Here is a 25,474-nt window from a genome sequence, read left to right as displayed (position 1 = left end):
CTGAGCTACCCCTTGCCCCCACACAGCCCCAACTACCCCCTCCCTGCACCCTGAGCTGCCCCCTCCCTGCACACAGCCCCTAGCGACCCCCTCCCTGTACCCTGAGCCACCCCCTCTCTGCACACAGCCCCTAGCGACCCCCCTGCACCCTGAGCTACCCCCTGCCCCCACACAGCCCCTAGCGACCCCCTCCCTGCACCCTGAGCTACCCCCTGCCCCCACACAGCCCCTAGCGACCCCCTCCCTGCACCCTGAGCTGCCCCCTGCCCCCACACAGCCCCTAGCGACCCCCTGCCTGCACACAGCCCCCAGCTACCCCCCCGCACCCTGAGCTACCCCCTGCCCTCACACAGCCCCTAGCGACCCCCTCCCTGCACCCTGAGCTACCCCCTGCCCCCACACAGCCCCTAGCGACCCCCTCCCTGCACCCTGAGCTACCCCCTGCCCCCACACAGCCCCTAGCGACCCCCTGCCTGCACACAGCCCCCAGCTACCCCCCCGCACCCTGAGCTACCCCCTGCCCTCACACAGCCCCCAGCTACCCCCCTGCACCCTGAGCTACCCCCTGCCCAACAGAGCCCCTAGCTACCCCCTCCCTGCACCCTGAGCTACCCCCTGCCCAACAGAGCCCAGCCCACATTGTGGCCACTGGCCTGTGCCCCCAGGCTCCTTCCATTGTAGCCACTGGTCTCTGCCCCAGGTTAGCAGTGTTGCCGGCACAGAGGCCCGAGGACAGCAACAGCGGTTCGTTGCCCGGTGTGCTTCGCTCCAATGAACACACCAAGGTGGAGAAGCAGACAAAGTTTATTTGAGATCTCAAAGCGGTGCCCGGAGACAGACACGTCTCAGATCAAGCACCCAGCTACAAGCAGCTTTTCTCTTTTTATACACAACTTCAGCTAAGCTGTCTCTATTACACCCCCACCCCACTACTCCCCTCCCCCCCCTTACATTCCCATGTAGCAGATACACTTTGCAGTAGCAATTACATTAAGCAGGTTAAATCATACTTGGCGGCAAACTGTCTAGCTCGTTAGTAACTTTTTCTTGAACCGTTATCTTGTCTTACTCCCTTTGATTCGTTATCCTGCCCTCCTTAGCCAGGAGCAAGCAGGCTTCATTATTGCCTCCTGGTACCCGTGTCGCACTGATACCCAGCTGCTACACATTCCATTCTCTGCTGCTGGCCTGTCAGGTCGATTAGAGTTTAAACATGGAAGCGCTTTGGGCAATCATAGAATAACTTTGGTTCATTCAGGCCTGGTACAGGAAGGCTTCATTGACACTGTGGTTTTCCACCCTCCTGAGTTACCTAGAGTCATGCCTAGTGACACCACCCGCCGCCCCCCCCCCCCCCCCCCCGAGAACCAGGAGGCCAAGCAGTGCACAGCTCCAGCCTTTCCAAGCTGGAGTGCCAATATAATGGCAAAAACAGCAGCCAGCAAATTCTCCTCCCCCTGGTGCTCTGGGGCCCAGAGGGCTGGAGCGCAGGGGTAGGAAAATTTTCAGGCTGTGTTTTTGCCATTACGCCGGGCAGCGTGACCGCAGCCCTCCTGGCCCCAAAGCACCAGGCTGTCGAGCAGTATGGCCCCAGCCCTCCCAGCCATGGAGCACCACACAGCCCTGGAGCAGAGGAGGCCAGACAGCGTGGCTGCAGCCCTCCTGTCTCCAAATCACTGGGCTGCCGGGCAGCACGGCCCCAGCCCTCCCGGCCCCAGAGTGCCAGGACCTGGAAGCCAGGCAGAGCAGCCCCAGCTCCCCCGGCCCCGGAGGCTGACAGCTATGGAAGAGCCGGACACCTGCAGAGTGAGAAGCAGGAAGGGGAGAAGGGGCGGAGTGTGGACAGGCCACATCCTGGCTGTTTGGGGAGGCTTAGCTTTCCCCTGCCTCTGATTCCTGCTGCCCCTGGTTTGTGTTTCTGTTCTGGTGAGTGTATTTCCTGGCTCTAAGGGGTATCAGTTTTCTGCTACCCATTTTGGCATTCTGGAAGGATACAAGGTCCTGCCAAGGCAACCTGAATCCCCCTATAAAGACTTTTTTTATTAGTGAATTATTTAAATCTTGTTTTCACATAATGTGCACTGATTTCAATTGACTAGTGAAGCGTTTTTCAAACTGGGGTCTGTGGACCTCCAGATATTCCTGGGGGTGCACTGACGCCACTGATCAACTCCTGCCCCTTCCTCCCCCAACACCACTTCCTCCCTCCCAGTGCTTCCTGCATGCCAGGGAACAGCTGTTCAGTGCTGTGCACAAGGCGCTGGAAGTGAGGGAGCAGAGCAGAGACGGGGCGCCCTGGGAGAGGGGGCGGAATCATGTCTGGGGCCTCTCACTCCACTGATCAACTCCTCCCCCACCCTCCCAGTGCTTCCTGCATGCCAGGGAACAGCTGTTCAGTGCTGTGCACAAGGCGCTGGGCGCGAGGGGGCAGAGCAGAGACGGGGTGTGCTCAGGGGAGGGGCTAGAAAGAGGTGGGGAAAAGGAAGGGCAGAGCAGGGGCAGGAAGAGGTTGGGCAAGGATGGGGTCTTGGGGGAAGGGGTGGAGTGAAAGCAGGGCCTGGTGCTGGGTTTGCTAAAAATTTGAAATAAAAATGGGAGTCCTTGGGTTCCTAAAATTTGAGAACTGCTGAACTAGTGCAAACATTGAGGTAGAACCTTTTAAATGAGTTTGGAAATGGCTTATATTGATTTAGTTTAAGTCTTGATTTAAGAGTGTACACACAGGGATTTGCACTTAATTAACTAAACCAGTTTAACTAAACTGGAGAAAGTGTGTGCATAGAACAGCCCTGACAATAACATGAATTCTACCCTATATCAAATAGGAATCTGGCCAAATTAGATGACCAGCTGCACTCGTGGACTCACATTCAATTATTAAAAAACGACAAAAGTCCTGTGGCACGTTATAGACTAACAAACATATTGGAGTATGAGCTTTCGTGGGTGAATACCCACTTTTTCAGATGCATGTGTCACCCACGAAAGCTTAAACTCCAAAATGTCTGTTAGTCTATAACATGCCACAGGACTCTTTGCTGCTTTTACAGATCCAGACTAACATGGCTACCCTTCTCATATTCAATTATTAGTTTGATAGGAAATGGCTTTTGATAACAGTATAGTAAAGCTTTTGGATCATTGCTGGGCACTGTAGGATTATCACAAATTTATTTATTTCTTCTGTAGGTTTGGGCTCTGATCCTGACATCTCTGTGGAGGGACATCAGGACGGAGGGATCAGAGTGGTGTGTCGATCATCCGGATGGTACCCAAAGCCTGAGGCTCAGTGGAGAGATCTCCAGGGGCAGCTCTTACCATCAGCCTCTGAAAACATATTCCAAGAGGCTGGTGGCCTGTTTCAGACAGAGATTGCCATGGTTCTAAGAGAAGAGTCCAGCCAGAAAGTGTCCTGCTGTATCAGGAACCCCCAACTCAACCAGGAGAGAGAGTCAGTGATTTCCATAGCAGGTCAGTGCCTGTCTGTGCCACACCTGGATGGACTGAGACGCTGCCGATGTGGGCAGAGAGTATTTATCGTTGTGTTTCCTGTGTATTGGCCTGGCCCTTCAACATGTTGAGCACTTCTTAGTAACTTCCGAATAAGCTTAGTTCTGTTTCGATATGTCTACACTGCAATTCAAAACCCACGGCTGGCCCATACCAACTGATTCAGGCTTGTGGAGCTTGGGCTAAGGGGCTGTTAAATCGCAGTGTAGACATTTGGGCTTGGACGAGAGACCAAGCTCTAGGACCCTTTAAGGTGGGAGTTATTATTATTAGTAGTATTATTATTATTGTGCCTGCTGCCTTAGGGAGCTGCCCCCCCCCCTGTTTTGGGTTCTTGTGTGTTAAAATTCTGGATTCTAAGAAACAAAATTGTGTTACGCTGCAATTTTCAAGCAAGAGTATTTATATCTGACGTCTCTCTCTATGTGCTGGAACATCACAGTTCTCCATGGGGATATGAGGAGAATTCTTATTTAAAGACAAAAAGGCTCCAGAAGCAAGCTTGGCAGTTACAGCCTAATTTCAGTACCAGACAAATTGGTTGATACTATAGTAAAGAACAGAATTACCAGACACATAGGTGAACATGATTTGTTGGGGGGAAAGTCAACGTGGCATTTGTAGAGGGAAATCATGCTTCATTAATCTATTAGAATTTTTTGAAGGGGGTCAACAAACATGTGGAGAAGGGTGATCCAGTGCATGTACGGTACCTGACTTTCAGAAAGCCTTTGACAAGGAATGACAGTGCTGCCCGTGGGAACCAGCTGAGGTCACTCAATTAGGGTGAACTGCAAACAAAACAGGGCAGACAAACCCCAAATGCTGGTGGTTATTCTAATACTTAGATCTACCAAGCCAGCACAAAACAGCTTCTACAGTACCTCACTGGTTACTTAGAAGTTCAAATACCGCAGTTCCCTTAAAGTGCCCAGTCTCAGGCCTCCATCCAGACATGGGTATCAGATATTATGATGATTACTGAAAATCTTGTCTCATCATATAAAGAAAAGATTCTTCCAATCCCAAAGGATCAGCCACATACCCAGGTCCAATTATAACTTAGAACTTACCCAAAATAAACGCTATAGACAATTCTTATTAACTAAACTAAAATGTATTTAAAAAGAAAAGAGAGAGAGAGTGTTAGTTAAAAGATCCATATACATACAGACTAGAATTTAATTCTTAAGGTTCAGATACATAGTAGAGATGAGTTTGTAGTTGCCAAAAGTCCTTTTAGAAATAGTCCATAGGTTATAGTCCAGTGTCCATATTCAGGGCGGCTCCAGTCAGTGACTGCCGATCTCAATCCTTATGGCTTAAGGTTTCCCCTTCTTGAAACCCAAAGCAGCTCTGAGATGAAGAAGGATCGTGTCCCAGGGTTCTTATTTCCTGCAGCCTTTTGGCCTGAGAAAACAATAGTCTTAACTCTCCTTTTCCCAAACATCCTGGCAATTAGCACACGGTAATTTATCCATTAAACCCTTCAGATACAGGTTACCACAACCTTCAAAGAGACACATAGACAATAATACTATTTCACTCAAGTATCTTCCTAAATGTTACTTTTTGGTCTTTGAATCAAAGCTATAGCAATAGACAAGATTTGTTTGCTTACATCACAAGACCTGAGCAAACATCTACCCTTCTACCTCTAACAATGCAGACTTGCATTTCAAAGCTCTGTTCATTTCCAGATCTTCCTAACCAGTCTCTAAAGTTTGGCCATGGGTCAGGTCAGTCTGTGAGTTAATTAACTCTTTCTGGCCCTGTCATCTTTCAATGTGATATTATATCACACTCATAACGTCACACAAGGCCCCTCACCAAAGACTCTTAAGTAAAGTAAGCTGTTATGAGAAAAGAGGGAAGGTGTTTTCATGGATCAGTACTGTTAGAGAGCTTATTCCTTCACTCTCACCCTTCCCTGGTCTTCTCGCATGAACTGAGAGCAATAATACCCGAAGTCCGAAGGTGCAAACAATTCGATGTTTATCAGGGTGAACTTCCAGCAAGCTTAAATTCAAGTTCCTTTTCCTTATTTTCGAATCCCAACTTACTTCCTGTTTGCCCCTAATTTATATAGTAATATTTTCAGCTGTACCTTAACCGATCATTCTACTACAATTTACCTAACCAATCCTAACGTATTGTAACATGATTAGCTAACCAATTATATCCCACCACCTTAATTAGTTTACACCTAGCAAAATTAATTATACAGCAGTCAGAAACAATGACAGAACCAGACAGAGACCATGCAAATAAACATACAAAACATATAAACAGAAGTGAGGATTTCACAACTACATCTATACAGACAGAAGGGTTCTGCAGCTGTGTCTATTGATAAGTGAGTTCTTACCAGAGAGAAAACTATCAAACTAAATTTCTAGGCTCTTTCCTTTCTCTGGAGGTGATAGACTGAATCACCTTCCTAACAGCCCCAGATTGCCTTATTTTAATATGACTAGTTTGGAATGTGAGGACGTGACCATACATTTCCCAGTTTATGGCTGCTAAAGAACCAGGCCTCAGACTGTCACAGTAAGAGAAGGCCACTACACAGACAGTGATTTTTTATTCTTTCTTTTATACCTCTATAACTAGCTAAGTGATAAGAATACACCTAAATTCTTAAAGTACAGGCCTTTGCAGACAGGCCTGAATATCTATATCCTAACAAGTACCTGCTTAAAAGACAGGACACAAAGTGTAGGAATAAATGGTCAGTTTTCAGAAAGAAGAGAGGTAAATTGTGATGTCCTTCAGGAATCTGTACTGGGACCAGTGTTGTTCAACATATTTATAAAAGGTCTGAAAAAGGGGTAAACAATGAGATGTTAAAACTTGCAGATGATACAAAATTACTCGAGATAATTAAGTCCAAAACAGACTGTGAAGAATTATGAAGGGATCTCAAAAAACTGGGTGACTGGGCAACAAAATGGCAGATGAAATTCAATGTTGATAAATGCAAAGTAATGCACATTTGAAAACATAATCCCCACTATACATATAAAATGATCAGGTCTTACTTACCTGTTACTACTCAAGAAAGAGATCTCGGAGTCATTGTGGATAGTTCTCTGAAAACATCTGTTCCATGTGCAGTGGTATTAATAAAAGCTAATAGAATGTTAGGAGCTATTAGAAAGGGGTGGACAATAAGACAGTAAATATCATAATAAATATATATAAACCCATGGCACACTCACATCTTGACTACTGTAGGAAGTTCTGATTGCCCCATCTCAAAAAAGATATATTAGAAATGGAAAGCTACAGAGAATGGCAACAAAAATGTTTAAGGATATGGAACAGCTTAACTCTGAGGAGGGATTAAAATGAATGGGACTTTTCAGCTTGGAAAAGAGACAACTAGGTGGGGATATTATAGAGGTCCATAACATTGTGACTGGTATGGAGAAAGTGAACCATTAAATGTTATTTACACCTTCACATAATACAAGAACCAAGGAATGAAATTAATAGACAACAGGTTTAAAGCAAACAAAAGGAAGTATTTCTTCACACAATGCACAGTCAACCTGTGGAACCCATTGCCAGGGGATCTAGTGGAGGCCAAAAGTATAACTGGGTTCAAAAAAGAATCAGGTGTGTTCATGGAGGATAGATCTATCAATGGCTACTAGCCAAGATGGGCAGGGATGTGGTCCCATGCTCTGGGTGTCCTTCAACCTCTAACTGCCAGGCAACTGGGGATGGATCACTTGATTATTGCCCTGTTCTGTTCATTCCTTCTGCAGCATCTGGCTTTGGCCACTGTCAGAAGACAGGATACTGGGCTACATGGAACATTTGTTTGACCCAGTATGGACGTTCTTGTGTTCTTAAGTACATATTTGTTCCCAAGTCAATGGCACTTTCTCTTGCAGAGCTGTTTTTCCCAAGAGTCAATCCCTGGAGGGTGGCTCTGGGTCTGATCCTGCCTCTCCTGGCTGTTCTCATTGTCCTGGCCGGTTACTGCTTCTGGAGGCAACACAGAGCGAAACGTAAAGTGACAAGAGGGAAGAAAATGAATAAATAATTAATTTATAATGTATCAGAACCCCCCAGAAGGGGAAATTTATTGTATGTGCTTTGGACTATAAAAAAAAAACCATAGGGAGCCCCAGGATAGAAATGAGGGTGGTGTGCCTGCAAGTACCCCTATGCTAGAAGACAGTGCTCTGGAGATGACTTCACTGCAACACCCATGGGGACTAGCCCTGACTTAATTCAGGGGCTGCTTTGGCACCAGAGCAGCCCAGGATCAGGCGGATGCCAGGAATGCTAAATTTGTCCATAACTTAGCTCTTACGTGCACTGATGCTGCAGGTTCCGAGCACAGAATCTCACAGTGAAAATTTAGATCATGGAGCAAAATCATGTGGCTTTTTTTTAAACTAGAGGGTTGCATACTTCATTGCTTATGTAGTCTTAGCCCCTCACCCCGCACACTGGTCAGAACCCTGTAGATTTTGTCCAAAATCAGATTCCTGAAATGTTTGCAAACTTAGGCATCACTGTCCAATTTATGAAGTCATAATTGGACAATAATGCCTGCTGGCATACAATCCCCATTTGCAGAGAAGAACAAGTGTAAATCTTCCTGCCCATTTAATCCATCCTTTTGGAGAACTTGTCCTTCAGAGTGGACTTAAACCTGCCCTGCTGGGCTCTGTCATTCACAGCAGTCATAGAATCATAGAATATCAGGGTTGGAAGGGACCTCAGGAGGTATCTAGTCCCACCCCCTATTCATGGCAGGACCAACACCAACTAAATCATCCGAGCCAGGGCTTTGTCAAGCCTGACCTTGGAAACCTCCAAGGAAGGAGATTCCACCACCTCCCTAGGTAACCCATTCCAGTGATTCACCTCCCTCCTAGTGAAAAAGTTTTTCCTAATATCCAACCTAGACCTTCTCCACTGCAACTGGAGACCATTGCTCCTTGTTCTGTCATCTGGTACTGCTGAGAACAGTCTAGATCCATCCTCTTTGGAACCCCCTTTCAGGTAGTTGAAAGCAGCTATCAAATCCCCCCTCACTCTTCTCTTCTGCAGACTAAACAATTCCAGTTCCCTCAGCCTCTCCTCATAAGTCATGTGCTCCAGCCCCCTAATCATTTTTGTTGCCCTCCGCTGGACTCTTCCCAATTTTTCCACATCCTTCTTGTAGTGTGGGGCCCAAAACTGGACACAGTACTCCAGATGAGGCCACACCAATGTCGAATAGAGGGGAATGATCACGCCCCTCGATCTGCTGGCAATGCCCCTACTTATACAGCCCAAAATGCCGTTAGCCTTCTTGGCAACAAGGGCACACTGTCAACTCATATCCAGCTTCTCATCCACTGAAACCCCTAGGTCCTTTTCTGTAGAACTGCTGCCCAGCCATTCGGTCCCTAGTCTGTAGCAGTGCATGGGATTCTTCCGTCCTAAGTGCAGGACTCTGCACTTGTCCTTGTTGAACCTCATCATATTTCTTTTGGCCCAGTCCTCTAATTTTTCTAGGTCCCTCTGTATCCTATCCCTACCCTCCAGCGTATCAACCACTCCTCCCAGTTTAGTGTCATCTGCAAACTTGCTGAGAGTGCAGTCCATGCCATCCTCCAGATCATTAATGAAGATATTGAACGGAACTGGCCCCAGCACCGACCCTTGGGGCGCTCCACTTGATACCGGCTGCCAACTAGACATGGAACCATTGATCACTACCCATTGGGCCCGACGATCTAGCCAGCTTTCTATCCACCTTACCGTCCATTCATCCAGCCCAGACTTCTTTAACTTGCTGGCAAGAATACTGTGGGAGACGGTATCAAAAGCTTTGCTAAAGTCAAGGAATAACACATCCACTGCTTTCCCCTCATCCACAGAGCCGGTTATCTCGTCATAGAAGGCAATTAGGTTAGTCAGGCATGACTTGCCCTTGGTGAATCCATGCTGACTGTTCCTGATCACTTTCCTCTCCTCTAAGTGCTTCAGAATTGATTCCTTGAGGACCTGCTCCATGATTTTTCCAGGGACTGAGGTGAGGCTGACTGGCCTGTAGTTCCCCGGATCCTCCTTCTTCCCTTTTTTAAGATGGGCACTACATTAGCCTTTTCCCAGTCAGCCGGAACCTCCCCTGATCGCCATGAGTTTACAGAGATAATGGCCAATGGCTCTGCAATCACATCCGCCAACTCCTTTAGCACCCTCGGATGCAGCGCATCCGGCCCCATGGACTTGTGCTCGTCCAGCTTTTCTAAATAGTCCCGAACTACTTCTTTCTCCACAGAGGGCTGGTCACCTCCTCCCCATGCTGTGCTGCCCAGTGCAGCAGTCTGGGAGCTGACCTTGTTTGTGAAGACAGAGGCAAAAAAATTGAGTACATTAGCTTTTTCCACATCCTCTGTCACTAGGTTACCTCCCTCATTCAGTAAGGGTCCCACACTTTCATTGACTTTCTTCTTGTATCTAACATACCTGAAGAAACCCTTCTTGTTACATTTAACATCTCTTGCTAGCTGCAACTCCAAGTGTGATTTGGCCTTCCTGATTTCACTCCTGCATGCCTGAGAAATATTTTTATACTCCTCCCTGGTCATTTGTCCAATCTTCCACTTCTTGTACTGGACTGGCTGACAGTGCCGAAGCCAAGGATGGTGAAAGCTGTTGAGGTCTCCCACACCAGTCCCGATACTGGCCCTGATTCAACAGCCTGTGGAAGGGAACATGGGGGTGCAGTGCAGAGAGATCCAAGGATTGAACAGCCTGTTTAGCGAATGGGGCTATAGATGGCATAGCCCTGGCTAAGTCCTGGACCAGAGGAGAAGTTAGGGTGAAAGGCAAAGGAGGTCTGTAGCTGCCTGGTATGCTGCTGACATGGAGACAGTCAGTGCCACCATCATGCTCTTTGGTAGCAGACTCAACAGATGCCCTGGGTCCAGAACCAGAGCCCATAATGCCAGGTCTCTAATCTCTCTACATGGTACCAGGGAAAGGTTAGAGGCACCCATGCCATATCGCACACGAGCACCAACACTGTGCAAGGTGAAAGAGTCTCCTTGAGACCTGGTGTGGTCTCAGTTGGTCTTATGAGACCTTTTCCTCGGTGCATGCAATGGGGAACGGCTCCTCCGTTTCTTGAGAGGGTCACCTGCTCTGGACTGCAAAGCAGCAGTGCTCTCAGAGCCCAAGGGCCACTTCCAATCAGACAAGGGCCTCAAAACCAAAGCAGGTCACATAGCCTGTTCAAGCAGGTGCTGCTTTAGGCAAAGGTCTCGAGCCGCTTGAGTCCATTTCATGATTGAGCAACATTTCTTTAATGTGGGCCTCGCACGGGCACAACAAGCACCGTGTGAGAGGATCACCGCTGGGGACTGCTCTCCGACATGAATGACAGTGTTTGTCCCTGATGAGGGCATCACCGAGGAAAACATAACTAATACCACCATAGGCGCCGACTGCCCTGCTTTCCCCTGTGTGCTTGGCCCCCCCCCGCCCCTGGACCTGCCTCCACTCTGCCCCTTCCATGCGGCCCCACCCCTGCCCCGCCCCCATTCCAATCCCTTCCCCAAATCCCCGCCCCAGCCCTGCCTCCTCCCCTGAGCGCACCACATTCCCGTTCCTCTCCCTCCCTCCCAGCACACGGCCAAACAGCTGTTTGGAGGTGGCCGGGGGGAAGCGCTAGGAGGTAGGCGGAAGGACGGGGAGGCAGCACACTCAGGGATGGAGGGAGGAGGAAGAGGAGATAGGGCAAGGAGGGAGGGGAGCTTGGTTGCCAGTGGGTGCAAAGCACCCACTAATTTTTTCCTGTGGGTGCTTCAGCCCCAGAACACCCACAGAATCGGCACCTATGAATAATCTAACTAACACTAAAGTTACTACTAACTATATACAAGAAGAGAAGAGGTTGAGAGGTTGCCAGCTCAAGACAACACAGAGCTCTGACTCCAGCCATGGGAAGTAAGGAGGAACTGTGGAAGGTTGGGGCAGTGCCACCTCATACAGCCAAGGGAGGGGCTAAGGCCACATGGCGTGAGCACCACCCCTCTATGGGAAGTGTGAAGCCAAATGTCCAGGCACCGGTATTCTGGGCACACGCACAGTCATGGCTGCATCTAATTGAAGAAGAAGCTTGATTTCCACTAAAATCAGGCATTTCTCGTTTTCTGATTTTTACCATCATGAGACCTCATTTTCCTTTGCAGAAACTGGTTAGACCTTAGTATATCATGCTCATACAACTGTTTTAGAATTCTATTCTAGTTATTGTTTCAACCAGTTTACCAGGTACTGAAGTAAGGCTCACTGGGCTGTAATTCTCAGGACAAGTCCTACCAAAATTTGAAAAGCTGGGTACAACATTTCGATTCTCCAGAAGAGTAGCTGATTTTAATGAGATGCATATTATTGTTAACAACTCAGCCATATCGCTTTTAGGTCATTTCACAACTATTGGGCATTTGCAGCCTGGCAAGGATCTCCTCTGGTCTGGGTGACTTCTGGCTTTTTCATTCATCAGTCTGTTCTACTATCTCTGCCGCACACCTCAATCCCTGATGTTTTTTTCTTGAAAAGAGCAGCTGCAGGGCTGGTCTCTTCCCAACACACTCAGTATGGTAAAAACTGTTGCAAAGAAATCACTCTCAGCATTGTCGTTACCTCCCTTTATTTGTTTTATATCTTTGGCTATTCCCTCTTCTAATTCCATTTTAACCCCCTAATTCCTATCATTTGCTTCACCCTATGTATTTAACGCGGCTTTCTACTGGCCTCACAGCATTAATATTTTCCATTTGCTGAAGAACATAAGAACATAAGAACGGCCGTACCGGGTCAGGTCCATCTAGCCCAGTATCTGTCTACCGACAGTGGCCAATGCCAGGTGCCCCAGAGGGAGTGAACCTTACAGGCAATGATCAAGTGATCTCTCTCCTGCCATCCATCTCCATCCTCTGACGAACAGAGGCTAGGGACACCATTCCTTACCCATCCTGGCTAATAGCCATTTATGGGCTTAACCACCATGAATTTATCCAGTTCTCTTTTAAACGCTGTTATAGTCCTAGCCTTCACAACCTCCTCAGGTAAGGAGTTCCACAAGTTGACTGTGCGCTGCATGAAGTAGAACTTCCTTTTATTTGTTTTAAACCTACTGCCTATTAATTTCATTTGGTGACCCCTAGTTCTTGTATTATGGGAATAAGTAAATAACTTTTCCTTATCCACTTTCTCAACATCACTCATGATTTTATATACCTCTATCATGTCCCCCCTTAGTCTTCTCTTTTCCAAGATGAAGAGTCCTAGCCTCTTTAATCTTTCCTCATATGGGACCCTCTCCAAACCCCTAATCATTTTAGTTGCTCTTTTCTGAACCTTTTCCAGTGCTAGAATATCTTTTTTGAGGTGAGGAGACCACATCTGTACACAGTATTCGAGATGTGGACGTACCATGGATTTATATAAGGGCAATAATATAGTCTCAGTCTTATTCTCTATCCCCTTTTTAATGATTCCTAACATCCTGTTTGCTTTTTTGATCACCTCTGCACACTGCGTGGACATCTTCAGAGAACTATCCACGATGACTCCAAGATCTTTTTCCTGACTCGTTGTAGCTAAATTAGCCCCCATCATATTGTATGTATAGTTGGGATTATTTTTTCCAGTGTGCATTACTTTATATTTATCCACATTAAATTTCATTTGCCATTTTGTTGCCCAATCAGTCAGTATTGTGAGATCTTTTTGAAGTTCTTCACAATCTGCTTTGGTCTTAACTATCTTGAGCAGTTTAGTATCATCTGCAAACTTTGCCACCTCACTGTTTACCCCTTTCTCCAGATCATTTATGAATAAATTGAATAGGATTGGTCCGAGGACTGACCCTTGGGGAACACCACTAGTTACCGCTCTCCATTCTGAGAATTGACCATTTATTCCTACCCTATGTTCCCCGTCTCTCAACCAGTTCTCAATCCATGAAAGGACCTTCCCCCCCCATCCCATGACAACCCAATTTACGTAAGAGCCTTTGGTGAGGGACCTTGTCAAAGGCTCTCTGGAAATCCAAGTACACTATGTCCACCGGATCCCCCCTGTCCACATGCTTGTCGATCCCCTCAAAGAACTCCAATAGACTAGTAAGACACAATTTCCCCCTACAGAAACCATGTTGACTATTGCTCAACAGTTTGTTTTTCTATGCGTCTGACAATTTTATTCTTAACTATTGTTTCGACTAATTTGCCCAGTACCGACGTTAGACTTACTGGTCTGTAATGGCCGGGATCATCTCTAGAGCCCTTTTTTAAATATTGGCATTACATTAGCTAACTTCCAGTCATTGGGTACCAAAGCCGATTTAAAGGACAGGATACAAACCTTAGTTAATAGTTCCGCAACTTCACATTTGACAGTTCCTCAGATTTGTCACCTACAAAAGCCAGCTCAGGTTTGGGAATCTCCTAACATCCTCCTAACATCCTCAGCCGTGAAGACTGAAGCAAAGAATCCATTTAGTTTCTCTGCAATGACTTTATCGTCTTTAAGTGCTCCTTTTGTATCTCGATCATCAAGGGGCCCCACTGGTTGCTTAGCAGGCTTCCTGCTTCTGATGTACTTAAAAAACATTTTGTTATTACCTTTGGAGTTTTTGGCTAGCCGTTCTTCAAACTCCTCTTTGGCTTTTCTTATTACACTCTTGCACTTAATTTGGCAGTGTTTATGCTCTTTTCTATTTGCCTCACTAGGATTTGACTTCCACTTTTTAAAGGAAGTCTTTTTATCTCTCACTGCTTCTTTTACATGGTTGTTAAGCCACGGTGGCTCTTTTTTAGTTCTTTTACTGTGTTTCTTAATTTGGGGTATATATTAAAGTTGGGCCTCTATTATGGTGTCTTTAAAAAGCACCCATGCAGCTTGCAGGGATTTCACTTTAGTCCCTGTACCTTTTAACTTTTATTTAACTAACCCCCTCATTTTTGCATAGTTCCCCCTTTTGAAATTAAATGCCATAGTGTTGGGCTGTTGAGGTGTTCTTCTCACCACAGGGATGTTGAATGCTATTGTATTATGGTCACTATTTCCAAGCGGTCCTGCTATAGTTATCTCTTGGACCAGCTCCTGCGCGCCACTCAGGATTAAATCTAGAGTCACCTCTCCCCTTGTGGGTTCCCGTACCAGCTGTTCCATGAAGCAGTCATTTAAAGTATCAAGAAATTTTATCTCTGCATTTCGTCCTGAAGTGAAATGTTCCCAGTCAATATGGGGTAATTGAAATCCCCCACTATTATTGGGTTCTTAATTTTGATAGCCTCTCTAATTTCCCTTAGCATTTCATCATCACTATTACTGTCCTGGTCAGGTGGTCGATAATAGATCCCTAATGTTATATTTTTACTAGAGCATGAAATTTCTATCAACAGAGATTTTATGGAACATGTGGATTCACTTAAGATTTTTACTTCATTTGAATCTACATTTTCTTTCACATATAGTGCCACTCCCCCCCCCCCAACCCCGCACGACCTGTTCTGTCCTTCCGATATATTTTATACCCTGGAATGATTGTGTCCCATTGATTGCTCTCAGTCCACCAGGTTTCTGTGATGCCTATTATATCAATATCCTCCTTTATCACAAGGCACTCTAGTTCACCCATCTTATTATTTAGACTTCTAGCATTTGTGTACAAGCACTTTAAAAACTTGTCCCTGTTTATTTGTCTGCCATTTTCTGATGTGCCAATTTCTTTTTTATGTGACTGTTTATCATCTGATCCGGCCTTTACATTATATTCTTCTGTCCTCTGCTCCTGACTATACCCTAGAGATTCTCTATCATCAGACTCTCCCCTAAGAGACGTCTGTGTCCGATCCACACGCTCCTCTGCAGCAGTCGGCTCTCCCCCATCTCCTAGTTTAAAAACTGCTCTACAACTTTTTTAATGTTTAGTGCCAGCAGTCTGGTTCAACTTTGGTTTAGGTGGAGCCCATCTCTCCTGTATAGGCTCCCCCCATCCCAAAAGTTTCCCCAGTTCCTAATGAACGTAAACCCCTCCTCTCTACACCATCGTCTCATCCACGCATTGAGACTCTGAAGCTCTGCCTGCCTACCTGGCCCTGCGCGTGGAACTGGGAGCATTTCTGAGAATGCCACCATAGAGGTCCTGGATTTCAGTCTCTTACCTAGCAGCCTAAATTTGGCTTCCAGGACATCTCTCCTACCCTTCCCTATGTCATTGGTACCTACATGTACCACGACCACTGGCTCCTCCCCAGCATTACACATAAGTCTGTCTAGATGCCTCGAGAGATCCGCAACCTTCGCACCAGGCAGGCAAGTCACCATACGGTTCTCCCGGTCATCACAGACCCAGCTATCTACGTTTCTAATGATCGACTCTCCCATTACTAACACCTGCCTTTTCCTAGAAACTGGAGTTCCCTCCCTCGGAGAGGCAACCTCAGTGCGAGAGGCAACCCCAGCACCATCTGGAAGGAGGGTCCCAACTACGGGAAGGTTTCCCGCTGCTCCCACTGACTGCTCTGCTTCCCTGGGCCTTTCTTCCTCCTCAACAGCACGGGGCTGTCTGAGCGGAGGTGGGACAATTCTACAGTGTCCCGGAAAGCCTCATCAACATACCTCTCTGCCTCCCTTAGCTCCTCCAGTTCTGCCACCCTGGCCTCCAAAGTCCGTACATGGTCTCTGAGGGCCAGAAGCTCCTTGCACCGACTGCACACATACGTCACCCGCCCACAGGGCAGGTAATCATACATGCAACACTCAGTGCAATACACTGGATAGCCCCCACTCTGCTGCTGGGCTTCTGCCTGCATTGTCTCCTAGTTAGTGAAAGGGTGGTTTACAGAAAGGGGGTTTGAAATGTGGTTTGGTTTATAGGTTTTAAGGGGACTACAGGGGAAGGGTTAGGAACGACTAGGGACTCCCGCTCCCTTCCCACTGCCCTTCCAAACTCCCTTGCGAAACTCCCTGTTAGCAGCCCCTGTACGCAAAGCTCCCTGGTCGCTTGTGCGCAGCTTTATAAAGCCCTGGGTGAATGCCCCGCCCACTGATTAAGACTCAACCAATTACCAGAGGCTTCGAGCTTTCAAACCTCCCTTTGAAGCTCACGGCCTCCAACTGCCAGCCACGGCACATGATCCTTCAAACAACCAAACAAACAAACAAACTGACAAACACAAGCTCAGCACACAGCAAGTAACCCCCAAAGAAGGTTCCCTCTTTGGCTCTAACAACCTCTTGCACCTGACCAGATGAGCTCCTTGTACTGTATTTCTTTCTTTCCAGTTTCCTTTGTTACCCAGGGGGCTTCCGTGCTTTAAGGCCATTTTGACTCACTTCCCTTCTGCACGATAATGCGACATTGACTCATTTCTCTATGTTTTATTTTCAGATAAACTCCAGGCTGAGCTCAGTAAGTTCCATTCCCCCCAGTACGACCTTTGTGTGACATTGTCTCCTGCTCAGTGTGTCTGTGTCCAGGGGTGTTCTCACCCCTCTGTCTGTGTTTGGTTGCACCTGACCAGATGAGCTCCCTGTACTGTATTTCTTCCTTTCCAGCATCCTTTGTTGCCCAGGGGGCTTCCTTGCTTTAAGGTCTTTTTCACTTGCTTCTCTTCTGCACAATAATGTTACACTGACTCATTTCTCTGTGTTTTATTTTCAGACAAACTCCAGGCTGAGCTCAGTAAGTTCCATTCCCCCCAGTACAACCTTTGTGTGACATTGTCTCCTGCTCAGTGTGTTTGTGTCCAGGGGCGTTCTCACCCCTCTGTCTGTGTTTGGTTGCAGGGTGGAGAAACTCCCAGATCTACGCAGGTACTGTACTTACCGCTGGTATTTTATCTATGGTGAGACCCACCTGCCCTGGGAGCTGTCTGCTCCTTTCCCTGCACAGAGCATTTTCCTATGAAATTCAATAGGCTAAAAACAGCAATATCACGGGGGGGCAGACGAAATGCAGATCTATTGCCTAGCACAGGGACACACACTCTTTGGGAAAGGGCTGATCGGTGAGGGAATGCTGCCCCCAGTGTCACCTTTCCAGGGCCATACCTGGGTTATGCACAATGGACATTCTTATCGGCCCATAATTGGCACTGAACTGCAAAACTCGCTCTTCCCAATGGCAGGATTTCCATGCTCAGACCGAGATCTAGCCACAATGTCCTTCTAGTGTAACAGGACCAGACAAGAGCTGTTCACTGTCTCCCTGGCTCTGGGGTGAGGCAGGCCCTGTCCCCACTACAAGGACAGGCAGGTTTTTATAACCAGTTTGTGACAGTCTCCTGACCCAGTTGCAACAAATCGTGCCCACACAGCAGCTTTTCTGTCCACAGCAGTGGCTCTGTGTGTGTGTTTGCACCCAGCCTGACCATGGGTATGTGTTGGTGCAGGCCGGGAGAGGCTGGCAGCTCCAGCAGGGATCAGAGAGCCCAGTGGATGTGCACACACATTGCAGCACCATAGCCAGGGCTCCTCGCATGCCAGGTATCTGAATGCACTGAGCTGGGAGGGAGGGGTGGATTACCTGAACTGATGGGAAAAGCGCCTTCCTGTCAGTGTAGAGCATCTTCACGAAAGTGCTACAGTGGCACATCTGCATCGGTGCAGGATTTTACGGGAAGACCTGCCCTGAGACTGTGATTCACAAAAGCCAAGACATGAGGTGAGGAGATGCCTAAGCTAGACAATAGGAGATGCTGATGACAGTGGTGTGTGCTAGGCCCTGCCTCTCTCGTGGAGATAGGCACCTGTCTCTGCTTAGTGATCTACAGAGGGGCCCCCCTTTCTTGGAGTCGGGCAGCTTAGCACCTACGGCATATCTTATGGGAATGAATTGGACACCTTCTTCACTCCACACAAACCAGCCAGGGGTGGAGGAGCTGGCAATGACTTTTAGCCCCGTAGTTAAAGCCATCACATGGGAGACCCTGTTTCAATGCCCCCTTCTGCCCAAGGGGTTTTCTGTCTCTCAGGGGAGGGCCCTTACCCCTGGGGTATAAGATACTCTGTTCTGAGACTTCCTCTCTCTGGAAGCTGTTCCACTATGGACTGAATAATTAAAGGTCATTGGGCACAGATGCCGACTTTCTTCTTTCTGGGTGGGTGCTCCATCCCCACCCCGAGGCCCCGCTCTGCCCCTTCCCCCAAGGCCCCACCCTTGCTCTACTCCTTCCTGCCCCCACTCTGCCCCCTCCCCCAGCCCCTCCCACCCACTGCCAAACAGCTGATCAGCAGGGCCCACCGAACAGCTGATTGGAGGGTGGCTGGTGAGCACCCACTTTTCTTTTCTTTTTTAATTTCTGAGGGTGCTCTAGTCCCGGAGCACCCACGGAGTCAGCACCTGTGATTGGGCCAGAGGGAGTGAGTATGCGACTGGCTCTACAGCTGGGTGGTTAGAGCACCCCCCTGCGAGGTGAGAGAGCCAGGGTCTAGCCCCCTGCTCCAATGGGCCTTTAATTATTTATCCACCATGGACAGTCCTCAACAGGAGAGAGTGCAGGAGCCCCCCACGTCAGCATAGCCTAGCGGTTAGAGCTCTCTCCTGAGAGCGTCAGAGCCCTATTCCAATCCCTCCTCCCCCTTGGGCAGAGGGGGAGCTTAAACCGAGAGCCCCCACATCCGAGGGGAATGCTGTAGCCACTGAGCTAAAGTTTCCGAGGGAAGCCCGTCCCCACCAGCTGTTGTGTGTGAGCTCGCCTGAGGGTCCCAATCCGAGCAAGCCCCTGAGCTCACCTACCAAACTGGGCCTGGGATGGCTGGACACCTCTCTGCCCCCAGTCTGGGGAGCTCGCTGGGCCCAGGCAGGGGAACAGGCGTCCAGGCGCCTGGAGGAGGCAGCCATGGTCACAGCCAGGGGGAGAAACAAGCACTGAAGGAAAATTTACTGCACAAACTTAGACGGTGAGTGAGTTTTGGCACCTCTGGGGTCAGCAGGAGGTTTATTCATCACAGTGAAGCTGAAGCCAGGGATTTAGGCCAGGAGTAACTTTTGTGCAGCACTATGGGACTCTGGAGCCCACGTCCTATTGACAGTCACTAGGATCTGTGCCCCTCAGTCACTCAGATCCAGGTGCAGATCCCGCTCTGCCTGTGTCGCAACCAGCACAATGGGGAACCAGCTTGAGTGGCCTCTAAGCCCCACTGCAGCTCCCACAGTACCTGTCCCTCCCATTCCTTTGCTGCCCCCAATGTCTGCCTCCTGCCCCACCTCTGAGCACCTGCCCTCTGCCCCTTGGCACCTGCCCTCAGGAGCAGGGGGTGAAGCTTACCTTGGGGGAGGCTAGCTCCCTGTCTCCCCTCAGCCCAGGCACCCCCGCCCGCTGCGGGGATGAGGGACACGGTGAGTGGCAGGCAGAGGGGTCTCATGGGGGAGGAGGGGGGAGGAGAAGAGAGCAACAGGGGGGCAGGGAGCTCAGGAGCGGAGGAGGGGGAAGAGAGGACGGGCTCACTCACCCGGTAGCAGCAGGCAGTGGGGGCCTCGGGGAGGGGCAGAGCGCAGGCGGGACCACCATGGCCTAGGTGTCTGGGGACAGGCTGGCAGTGGCTGCACCAGGGGCGCTATCCACTGCCCGTGCCTGCCCGTCTCCTCTCCCCTCCCCTCCCACCCGTGTGCATACAGCCTGCCCCTCCCCCTTTGCCTCCCTGATACCTTCCTCTGCCTGTGCCAGTCCCTTCCCCTCTCTACTCTTCTGTCCCCACTAGTCCCCTCCTCCGAGACCCATGGCATTGCCCCTCCTCTCTGCTCCCCTAGTGCAACCCACCCTCAGCCCCCTCAACACACCCTCCCCGTCTCCTCTCCATCCCTTGCCCACCTCCATGTCCTTCCCCTTGACCTGACCCCCTGGCACCCGCCCCTCCCCTCCCCTCCACCCCTTTGGTGCCCACACCACCTTTTCATCCCCCTCTGATGCCTTGGTGCCGGCCTCGTGCACCCCTGCTCCCCCCTGGAGCTCTCCCCCTTCCTTCCCTTCCACTCCTGCTCCCCACCACCCTCCCCCTGCCCCGTCCCCCTGGCATTAGCTGAGCTCCTGACTCCCCTTAAGGGTGACGAACCCCATGTCACAGCGATTAACGGGGACGCGGGTTAATTTCCCTTTGATCCCAGTGACCAGCCCCTGCCCCCAGCACTGACTCTGTGACTCTCTCCCCAGTGGACATGACTCTGGATCCCGACACGGCTCATCCTAACCTCATTCTCTCTGAGGATCAGAAAACTGTGACATACGATGAAAGACGACAGGATCTGCCTGACAACCCTGAGAGATTTAATACTTTTCCCACTGTCCTGGGCACAAACAGATTCACGGGCGGGAGGTTTTACTGGGAGGTGGAGGTGGGGGACAAAACGAGTTGGACTGTGGGGGTTTGTAGGGAATCTGTGATCAGGACAGGGAAGGTCAGACTCACTCCTGGGAATGGATACTGGACAGTGTGGCTGAGGGATGGGAAATACAAGGCCTGCACCTCCTCCCCAAGGACCCCCATCTCTGTGAGCGTCAGGCCCAGCCGGGTGGGGGTTTTCCTGGACTATGAGGGGGGCGAGGTCTCATTTTACAATGTGACTGACAGGTCCCATCTCTCCACTTTCACTGACACCTTCTCAGGGACACTCCGCCCCTATTTTTATGTTGGTTACAAAGAGGAGGGTAAAAACACTGCTCCCCTAATAATCTTCCCTGTCCCAGCTCAGGCCAAAGGGAATCTCTGTCCCTGAGAGTGACACCCGTGGCAGAGACTGTCCCCTCCCAGCGCTGACCAGCCCCCAGGTCTGTTCTATGGGGATGGCACAAAGGGCATCACCTGCCCCCCCCCAGTTCCCAGTCTCAGGCCTGTGTACTGGGTGGGGGAGGGGGAAGAGACGGGTGTGTGGGGAGCAGGCTGCTGGGTTGTGAGGGTGCAGGGACAGAGGGGGACGTGTGGGTGTAATGCCAGGGGTGGATGCTGTGGCCAAGGGTGGGGTGGAGAGGGGGCTGCAGCAGCAGGAAGGGAAGAGCCCAGATCACAAGAGAGAGGCACCGGCAGGGCCCTGTATGACTCAGGCACGGAGCAGGCGAGTAGGAAGCCGCTTTAGCCCCACTGCACTGCCAATGGTGGCAGTGAAAAATCACACTGGGGAGGCGCAGGGGTGGCAGGAGGCGGGTCTGGGGGAGAGACCCAGCCCTGAACTTTGGTGGAGTTAGGTCCCGTGCTCTAAATATTGGTGGAGCGTGGCCACCATTGGCCCATACAACTCACCGCCCATGCTTATGTGCTAAGATGTGGATGCTGAGCATGGCGTTAACCCCTGTGATTTCATAGACCCAATAAAGGTGTCGTTGACAACCCCATTATTTTGTGCTTCCTGTTTCTCTGGCTGTAATTTCTGGCCCACATGCCGACCAAAGAGCTGAATTGGGATGAAAAAGGGACAGATTCAGTTGTGTGTGCGTCAGGCCCTCCCCTGTCATCTTCCATAGCCCCAGTGTGAGGTCAGCAGTAGAGAAGTCACCATAGCCCAGAAACGAGTATGGGGAGTTTTTTAAATAAATATTGAATACATAACTAGTCCCCCTAGCCTTGCCATTGCCATGGGCAGCAGAGAGCCCTGGGTGACTTTGCATTAACAGAGACAGAGAGGCAGCTGGAGGGAGCAGCTGTGGGGAAAAGTGGTGATTAGCAGCTAAGGATGGAGAGCTGAGTTGGGACTAGGCAAACCAGGGCTGGGCACTCTCAGTGGGGGACACATATAGCTCTTCCCATCCCGTCCTGTGACCCAGCTATGCCCTGTTGCTGGCACAGAATAGCCACATGTTCCAAAACAGGCTATGGCTGTCCCCAGAGCCCAATTTCTTGTGCTCATGTTGACAGAGTACCCATGTCCCATGCCTAGTGAGTGCTGTTCTGTTGAGGGTGAGTCCCTCAACTGGAAAATGCCAAGTACAGTTCTGTTATCCTTCAGTCATACAATCATAGAATATCAGGGTTGGAAGGGACCTCAGGAGGTATCTAGTCCCATCCCCTGCTCAAAGCAGGACCAATTCCCAGCTACATCATCCCAGCCAGGGCTTTGTCGAGCCTGATCTTAGAAACCTCTAAGAAAGGAGATTCCACCACCTCCCTAGGGAACCCATTCCAGTGCTTCACCACCCTCCTAGTGAAATAGTGTTTCCTAATATCCAGCCTAAACCTCCCCCACTGCAACTGGAGACCATTGCTCCTTGTTCTGTCATCTGGTACTGCTGAGAACAGTCTAGATCCATCCTCTTTGGAACCCCCTTTCAGGTAGTTGAAAGCAGCTATCAAATCCCCCCTCATTCTTCTCTTCTGCAGACTAAACAATCCCAGTTCCTTCAGCCTCTCCTCATAAGTCATGTGCTCCAGCCCCCTAATCATTTTTGTTGCCCTCCGCTGGACTCTTTCCAATTTTTCCACATCCTTCTTGTAGTGTGGGGCCCAAAACTGGACACACTACTCCAGATGAGGACTCACCAATGTCAAATAGAGGGGAATGATCTCGTCCCTCAATCTGCTGGCAATGCCCCTACTTATACAGCCCAAAATGCTGTTAGCCTTCTTGGCAACAAGGGCACACTGTCGCCTCATATCCAGCTTCTCGTCCACTGTAACCCCTAGGTCCTTTTCTGCAGAACTGCTGGCTAGCCACTCGGTCTCTAGTGTCAAACTTAAAGCCAAACCCTGCTGCCTTCAAGTTAATACTCACAGGGGCTGAGTTTCAGGCTGTGAAATGATGCATCCAGGATTTACAAGGGTGACTTACAGATGACTTTTTTTGTGACCATTCTTGCCTTTTTCTGACCAATAAAAGAGGCCTAGGAGATATTGTGCTCTTCTTTAAAAATTAAAAATTGTCTTAAAATCCCAAATTTTTCTAAAAGACTCTGTGGACAATAGGAGAACTGGTAGGTTTATAACATCCAAGAAATGTGGCAAATGAAACTTTATTGTATCTCAGACGTTGTTGTTGTTGTGCTAATTGCAACCAATGTAGTATCTAAAAGATAGATTTGGCACCTAAAGATGCCAATCAATAGGAGTTAGACACCTAGACACTTCTGAAAATCTAGGCATCTTTCCATGTCATTAGGCAGCTAAATACCTTTAGAAATCTGGCTCTTAATCAGTTGAGAGGGGAAATTATTTTCCTCCTGTCACTTTAAGTGTTATGCAGACAAAACTACACAGGATCATTTCTGGGGACAAGGCAAAGATGCCACGTTTATTATGATAATTTGATCTATAACCAATAGCTAATACCTATACCCATTCACAGCAAATGTTCTACAGGTGCTGGCTAGTTACCAGTCCTGAACGTAGCTTTTCTTTCTCCTCCCCAAAGTGCTTTAATGCCCGTTCTCTATCCCAGCCTCACTCCTGCCAGCCATTACAGACGTGTCTCTCTTCCCATTGCACAGATGGGGATGCTGAGGTACAGAGAGAGGAAATGACCTACCCCAGGTCACACGGCAAAGCCATGGCAGAGCTAGAGAGAAAAGCCAACAGCTCTCACTCTCGCTGTCATCAGCAGACAACAAGCCCCCCGGGGGAGGGACAGAGCCCATCAATTTGGCGGGGGAGGGCGGATTTTCATCGACACAGATTTCTGTTAGAAAATCCCATGAACATTAAACAAGTTTGGTTTGTGGAATCATGAATCAATTTGGATGAAAATTCTTTGCAAAAATGTTTTGTTTTCCAAACCAAAAGCATCTCCCGTTTGTGGCGTCCCCTTAAACTGTCTCTTCGCCCACAAAGAGGAGACGCTTTGATTTAGAAACGAGATAAGATGCGTCAGTCAGGGTACGTAGTTGCTCCCCTTACTGATTGAAAGATGATAAAATACCAGTAAAATTGACTCTTTCAGCCCTTACACAGCAGACCCCACTGACGGCTTCTAACCGGGGCCGGGTGGGGCCAGGTCACCCTATCAAACATTCGGATACCCGGGGGAACCGGACAGTGCGAGGCTGCAGCGCCACCTAGCGGCCACGGGACAAATCGCCGGCTGCTGCACCTGTGTGCACTGGTGGTTCGGTTAACGTGGAAAGCTGCATAATGCAAGGTTGGCAAAACGGGGGTCTGCTGCACTACATCATAATCTGCAATGACTCAACCCGATAGGACACCTCCTGTGCTACGCTGCTACTAGTGACCACTCAGACAGGTCCCCACAGCTCCCCAGCCTTCCCCCACCAGGAGGCAGCTGTGAGAGGCTTGTTATCCCTAACCGACAGAGGGAGAAACGAAGGCTGAGAAAGGCGAAGGGCCTTGTCTTACATCCCAGAGCCTGTTTGCACAGAGTTGGGAACAGGACCCGGGTGTCCTGACTGTCAAACTAACCATCAGTCTGGAGTTTCACACACTGAATGATCAGAACAAAGTGACCTCGAACGAGCTACAGACCAACCACCATTCACACTGATTATTCAGCACGTGTTGTAGAAGCACTAGACCAGGGGTGTCCAAACTACGGCCCGCGGGCCAACTGCGGCCCGCGGGTCAGTTTTTATTGGCCCGCAGCAAATTCTGAAAATATAATTGAATATGGCCCGCACATGGCGCTTGAGCTCAACTCTGTTGCACTTCTCAGTTTCAACACTAGATGGAGCCAGTCACAGAAAAGGTGCTTCTCCACTAAACAAAATTAAGCAAAGAAAAATAGTTACCACGAGTCACCAGAAATGGCAGCACCGAAGAAACGCAAGATAGCAAGTGAGTGTAGAACAGGGGTGGGCAAACTATGGCCTGCAGGCCACATCCGACCCGCGGGACCGTCCTGCTGAGCCCCCGAGCTTCTAGCCCGAGACGCTCGCCCCCGGCCCCTCCCACACTGTTCCCCCTCGCCCACAGCCTCAGCTCGCTCGCTCGCTCCACTGCCGGAGCCGGCACAAGGCTCTGCTGTGAGCTCCTTGGGCAGTGCAGCTGCAGAGCCCGG

General features: G+C 49.3%; 1 protein-coding gene across 1 annotated transcript; it reads left to right on the top strand.

Moving 5' to 3' along the window:
* The first annotated feature begins 3,168 nt into the window (after nucleotides 1-3,168).
* On the top strand, nucleotides 3,169-25,443 carry LOC123378311 (butyrophilin subfamily 1 member A1-like). Its single transcript, XM_045031904.1, has 7 exons — nucleotides 3,169-3,471; nucleotides 7,413-7,529; nucleotides 16,931-16,951; nucleotides 17,204-17,224; nucleotides 17,329-17,355; nucleotides 20,694-21,100; nucleotides 25,390-25,443. The coding sequence occupies exons 1-7, from the start codon at nucleotides 3,378-3,380 to the stop codon at nucleotides 25,441-25,443; spliced, it is 741 nt and encodes a 246-aa protein (XP_044887839.1). The 5' UTR covers nucleotides 3,169-3,377.
* The last annotated feature ends 31 nt before the right edge of the window (nucleotides 25,444-25,474 follow it).

The sequence above is a fragment of the Mauremys mutica genome, chromosome 10 (assembly GCF_020497125.1).
Source record: "Mauremys mutica isolate MM-2020 ecotype Southern chromosome 10, ASM2049712v1, whole genome shotgun sequence".
NCBI lineage: Eukaryota > Metazoa > Chordata > Testudines > Geoemydidae > Mauremys > Mauremys mutica.
Note: the sequence above shows the minus strand (reverse complement) of the source record. Positions and strands in the feature narration are given on the sequence as shown.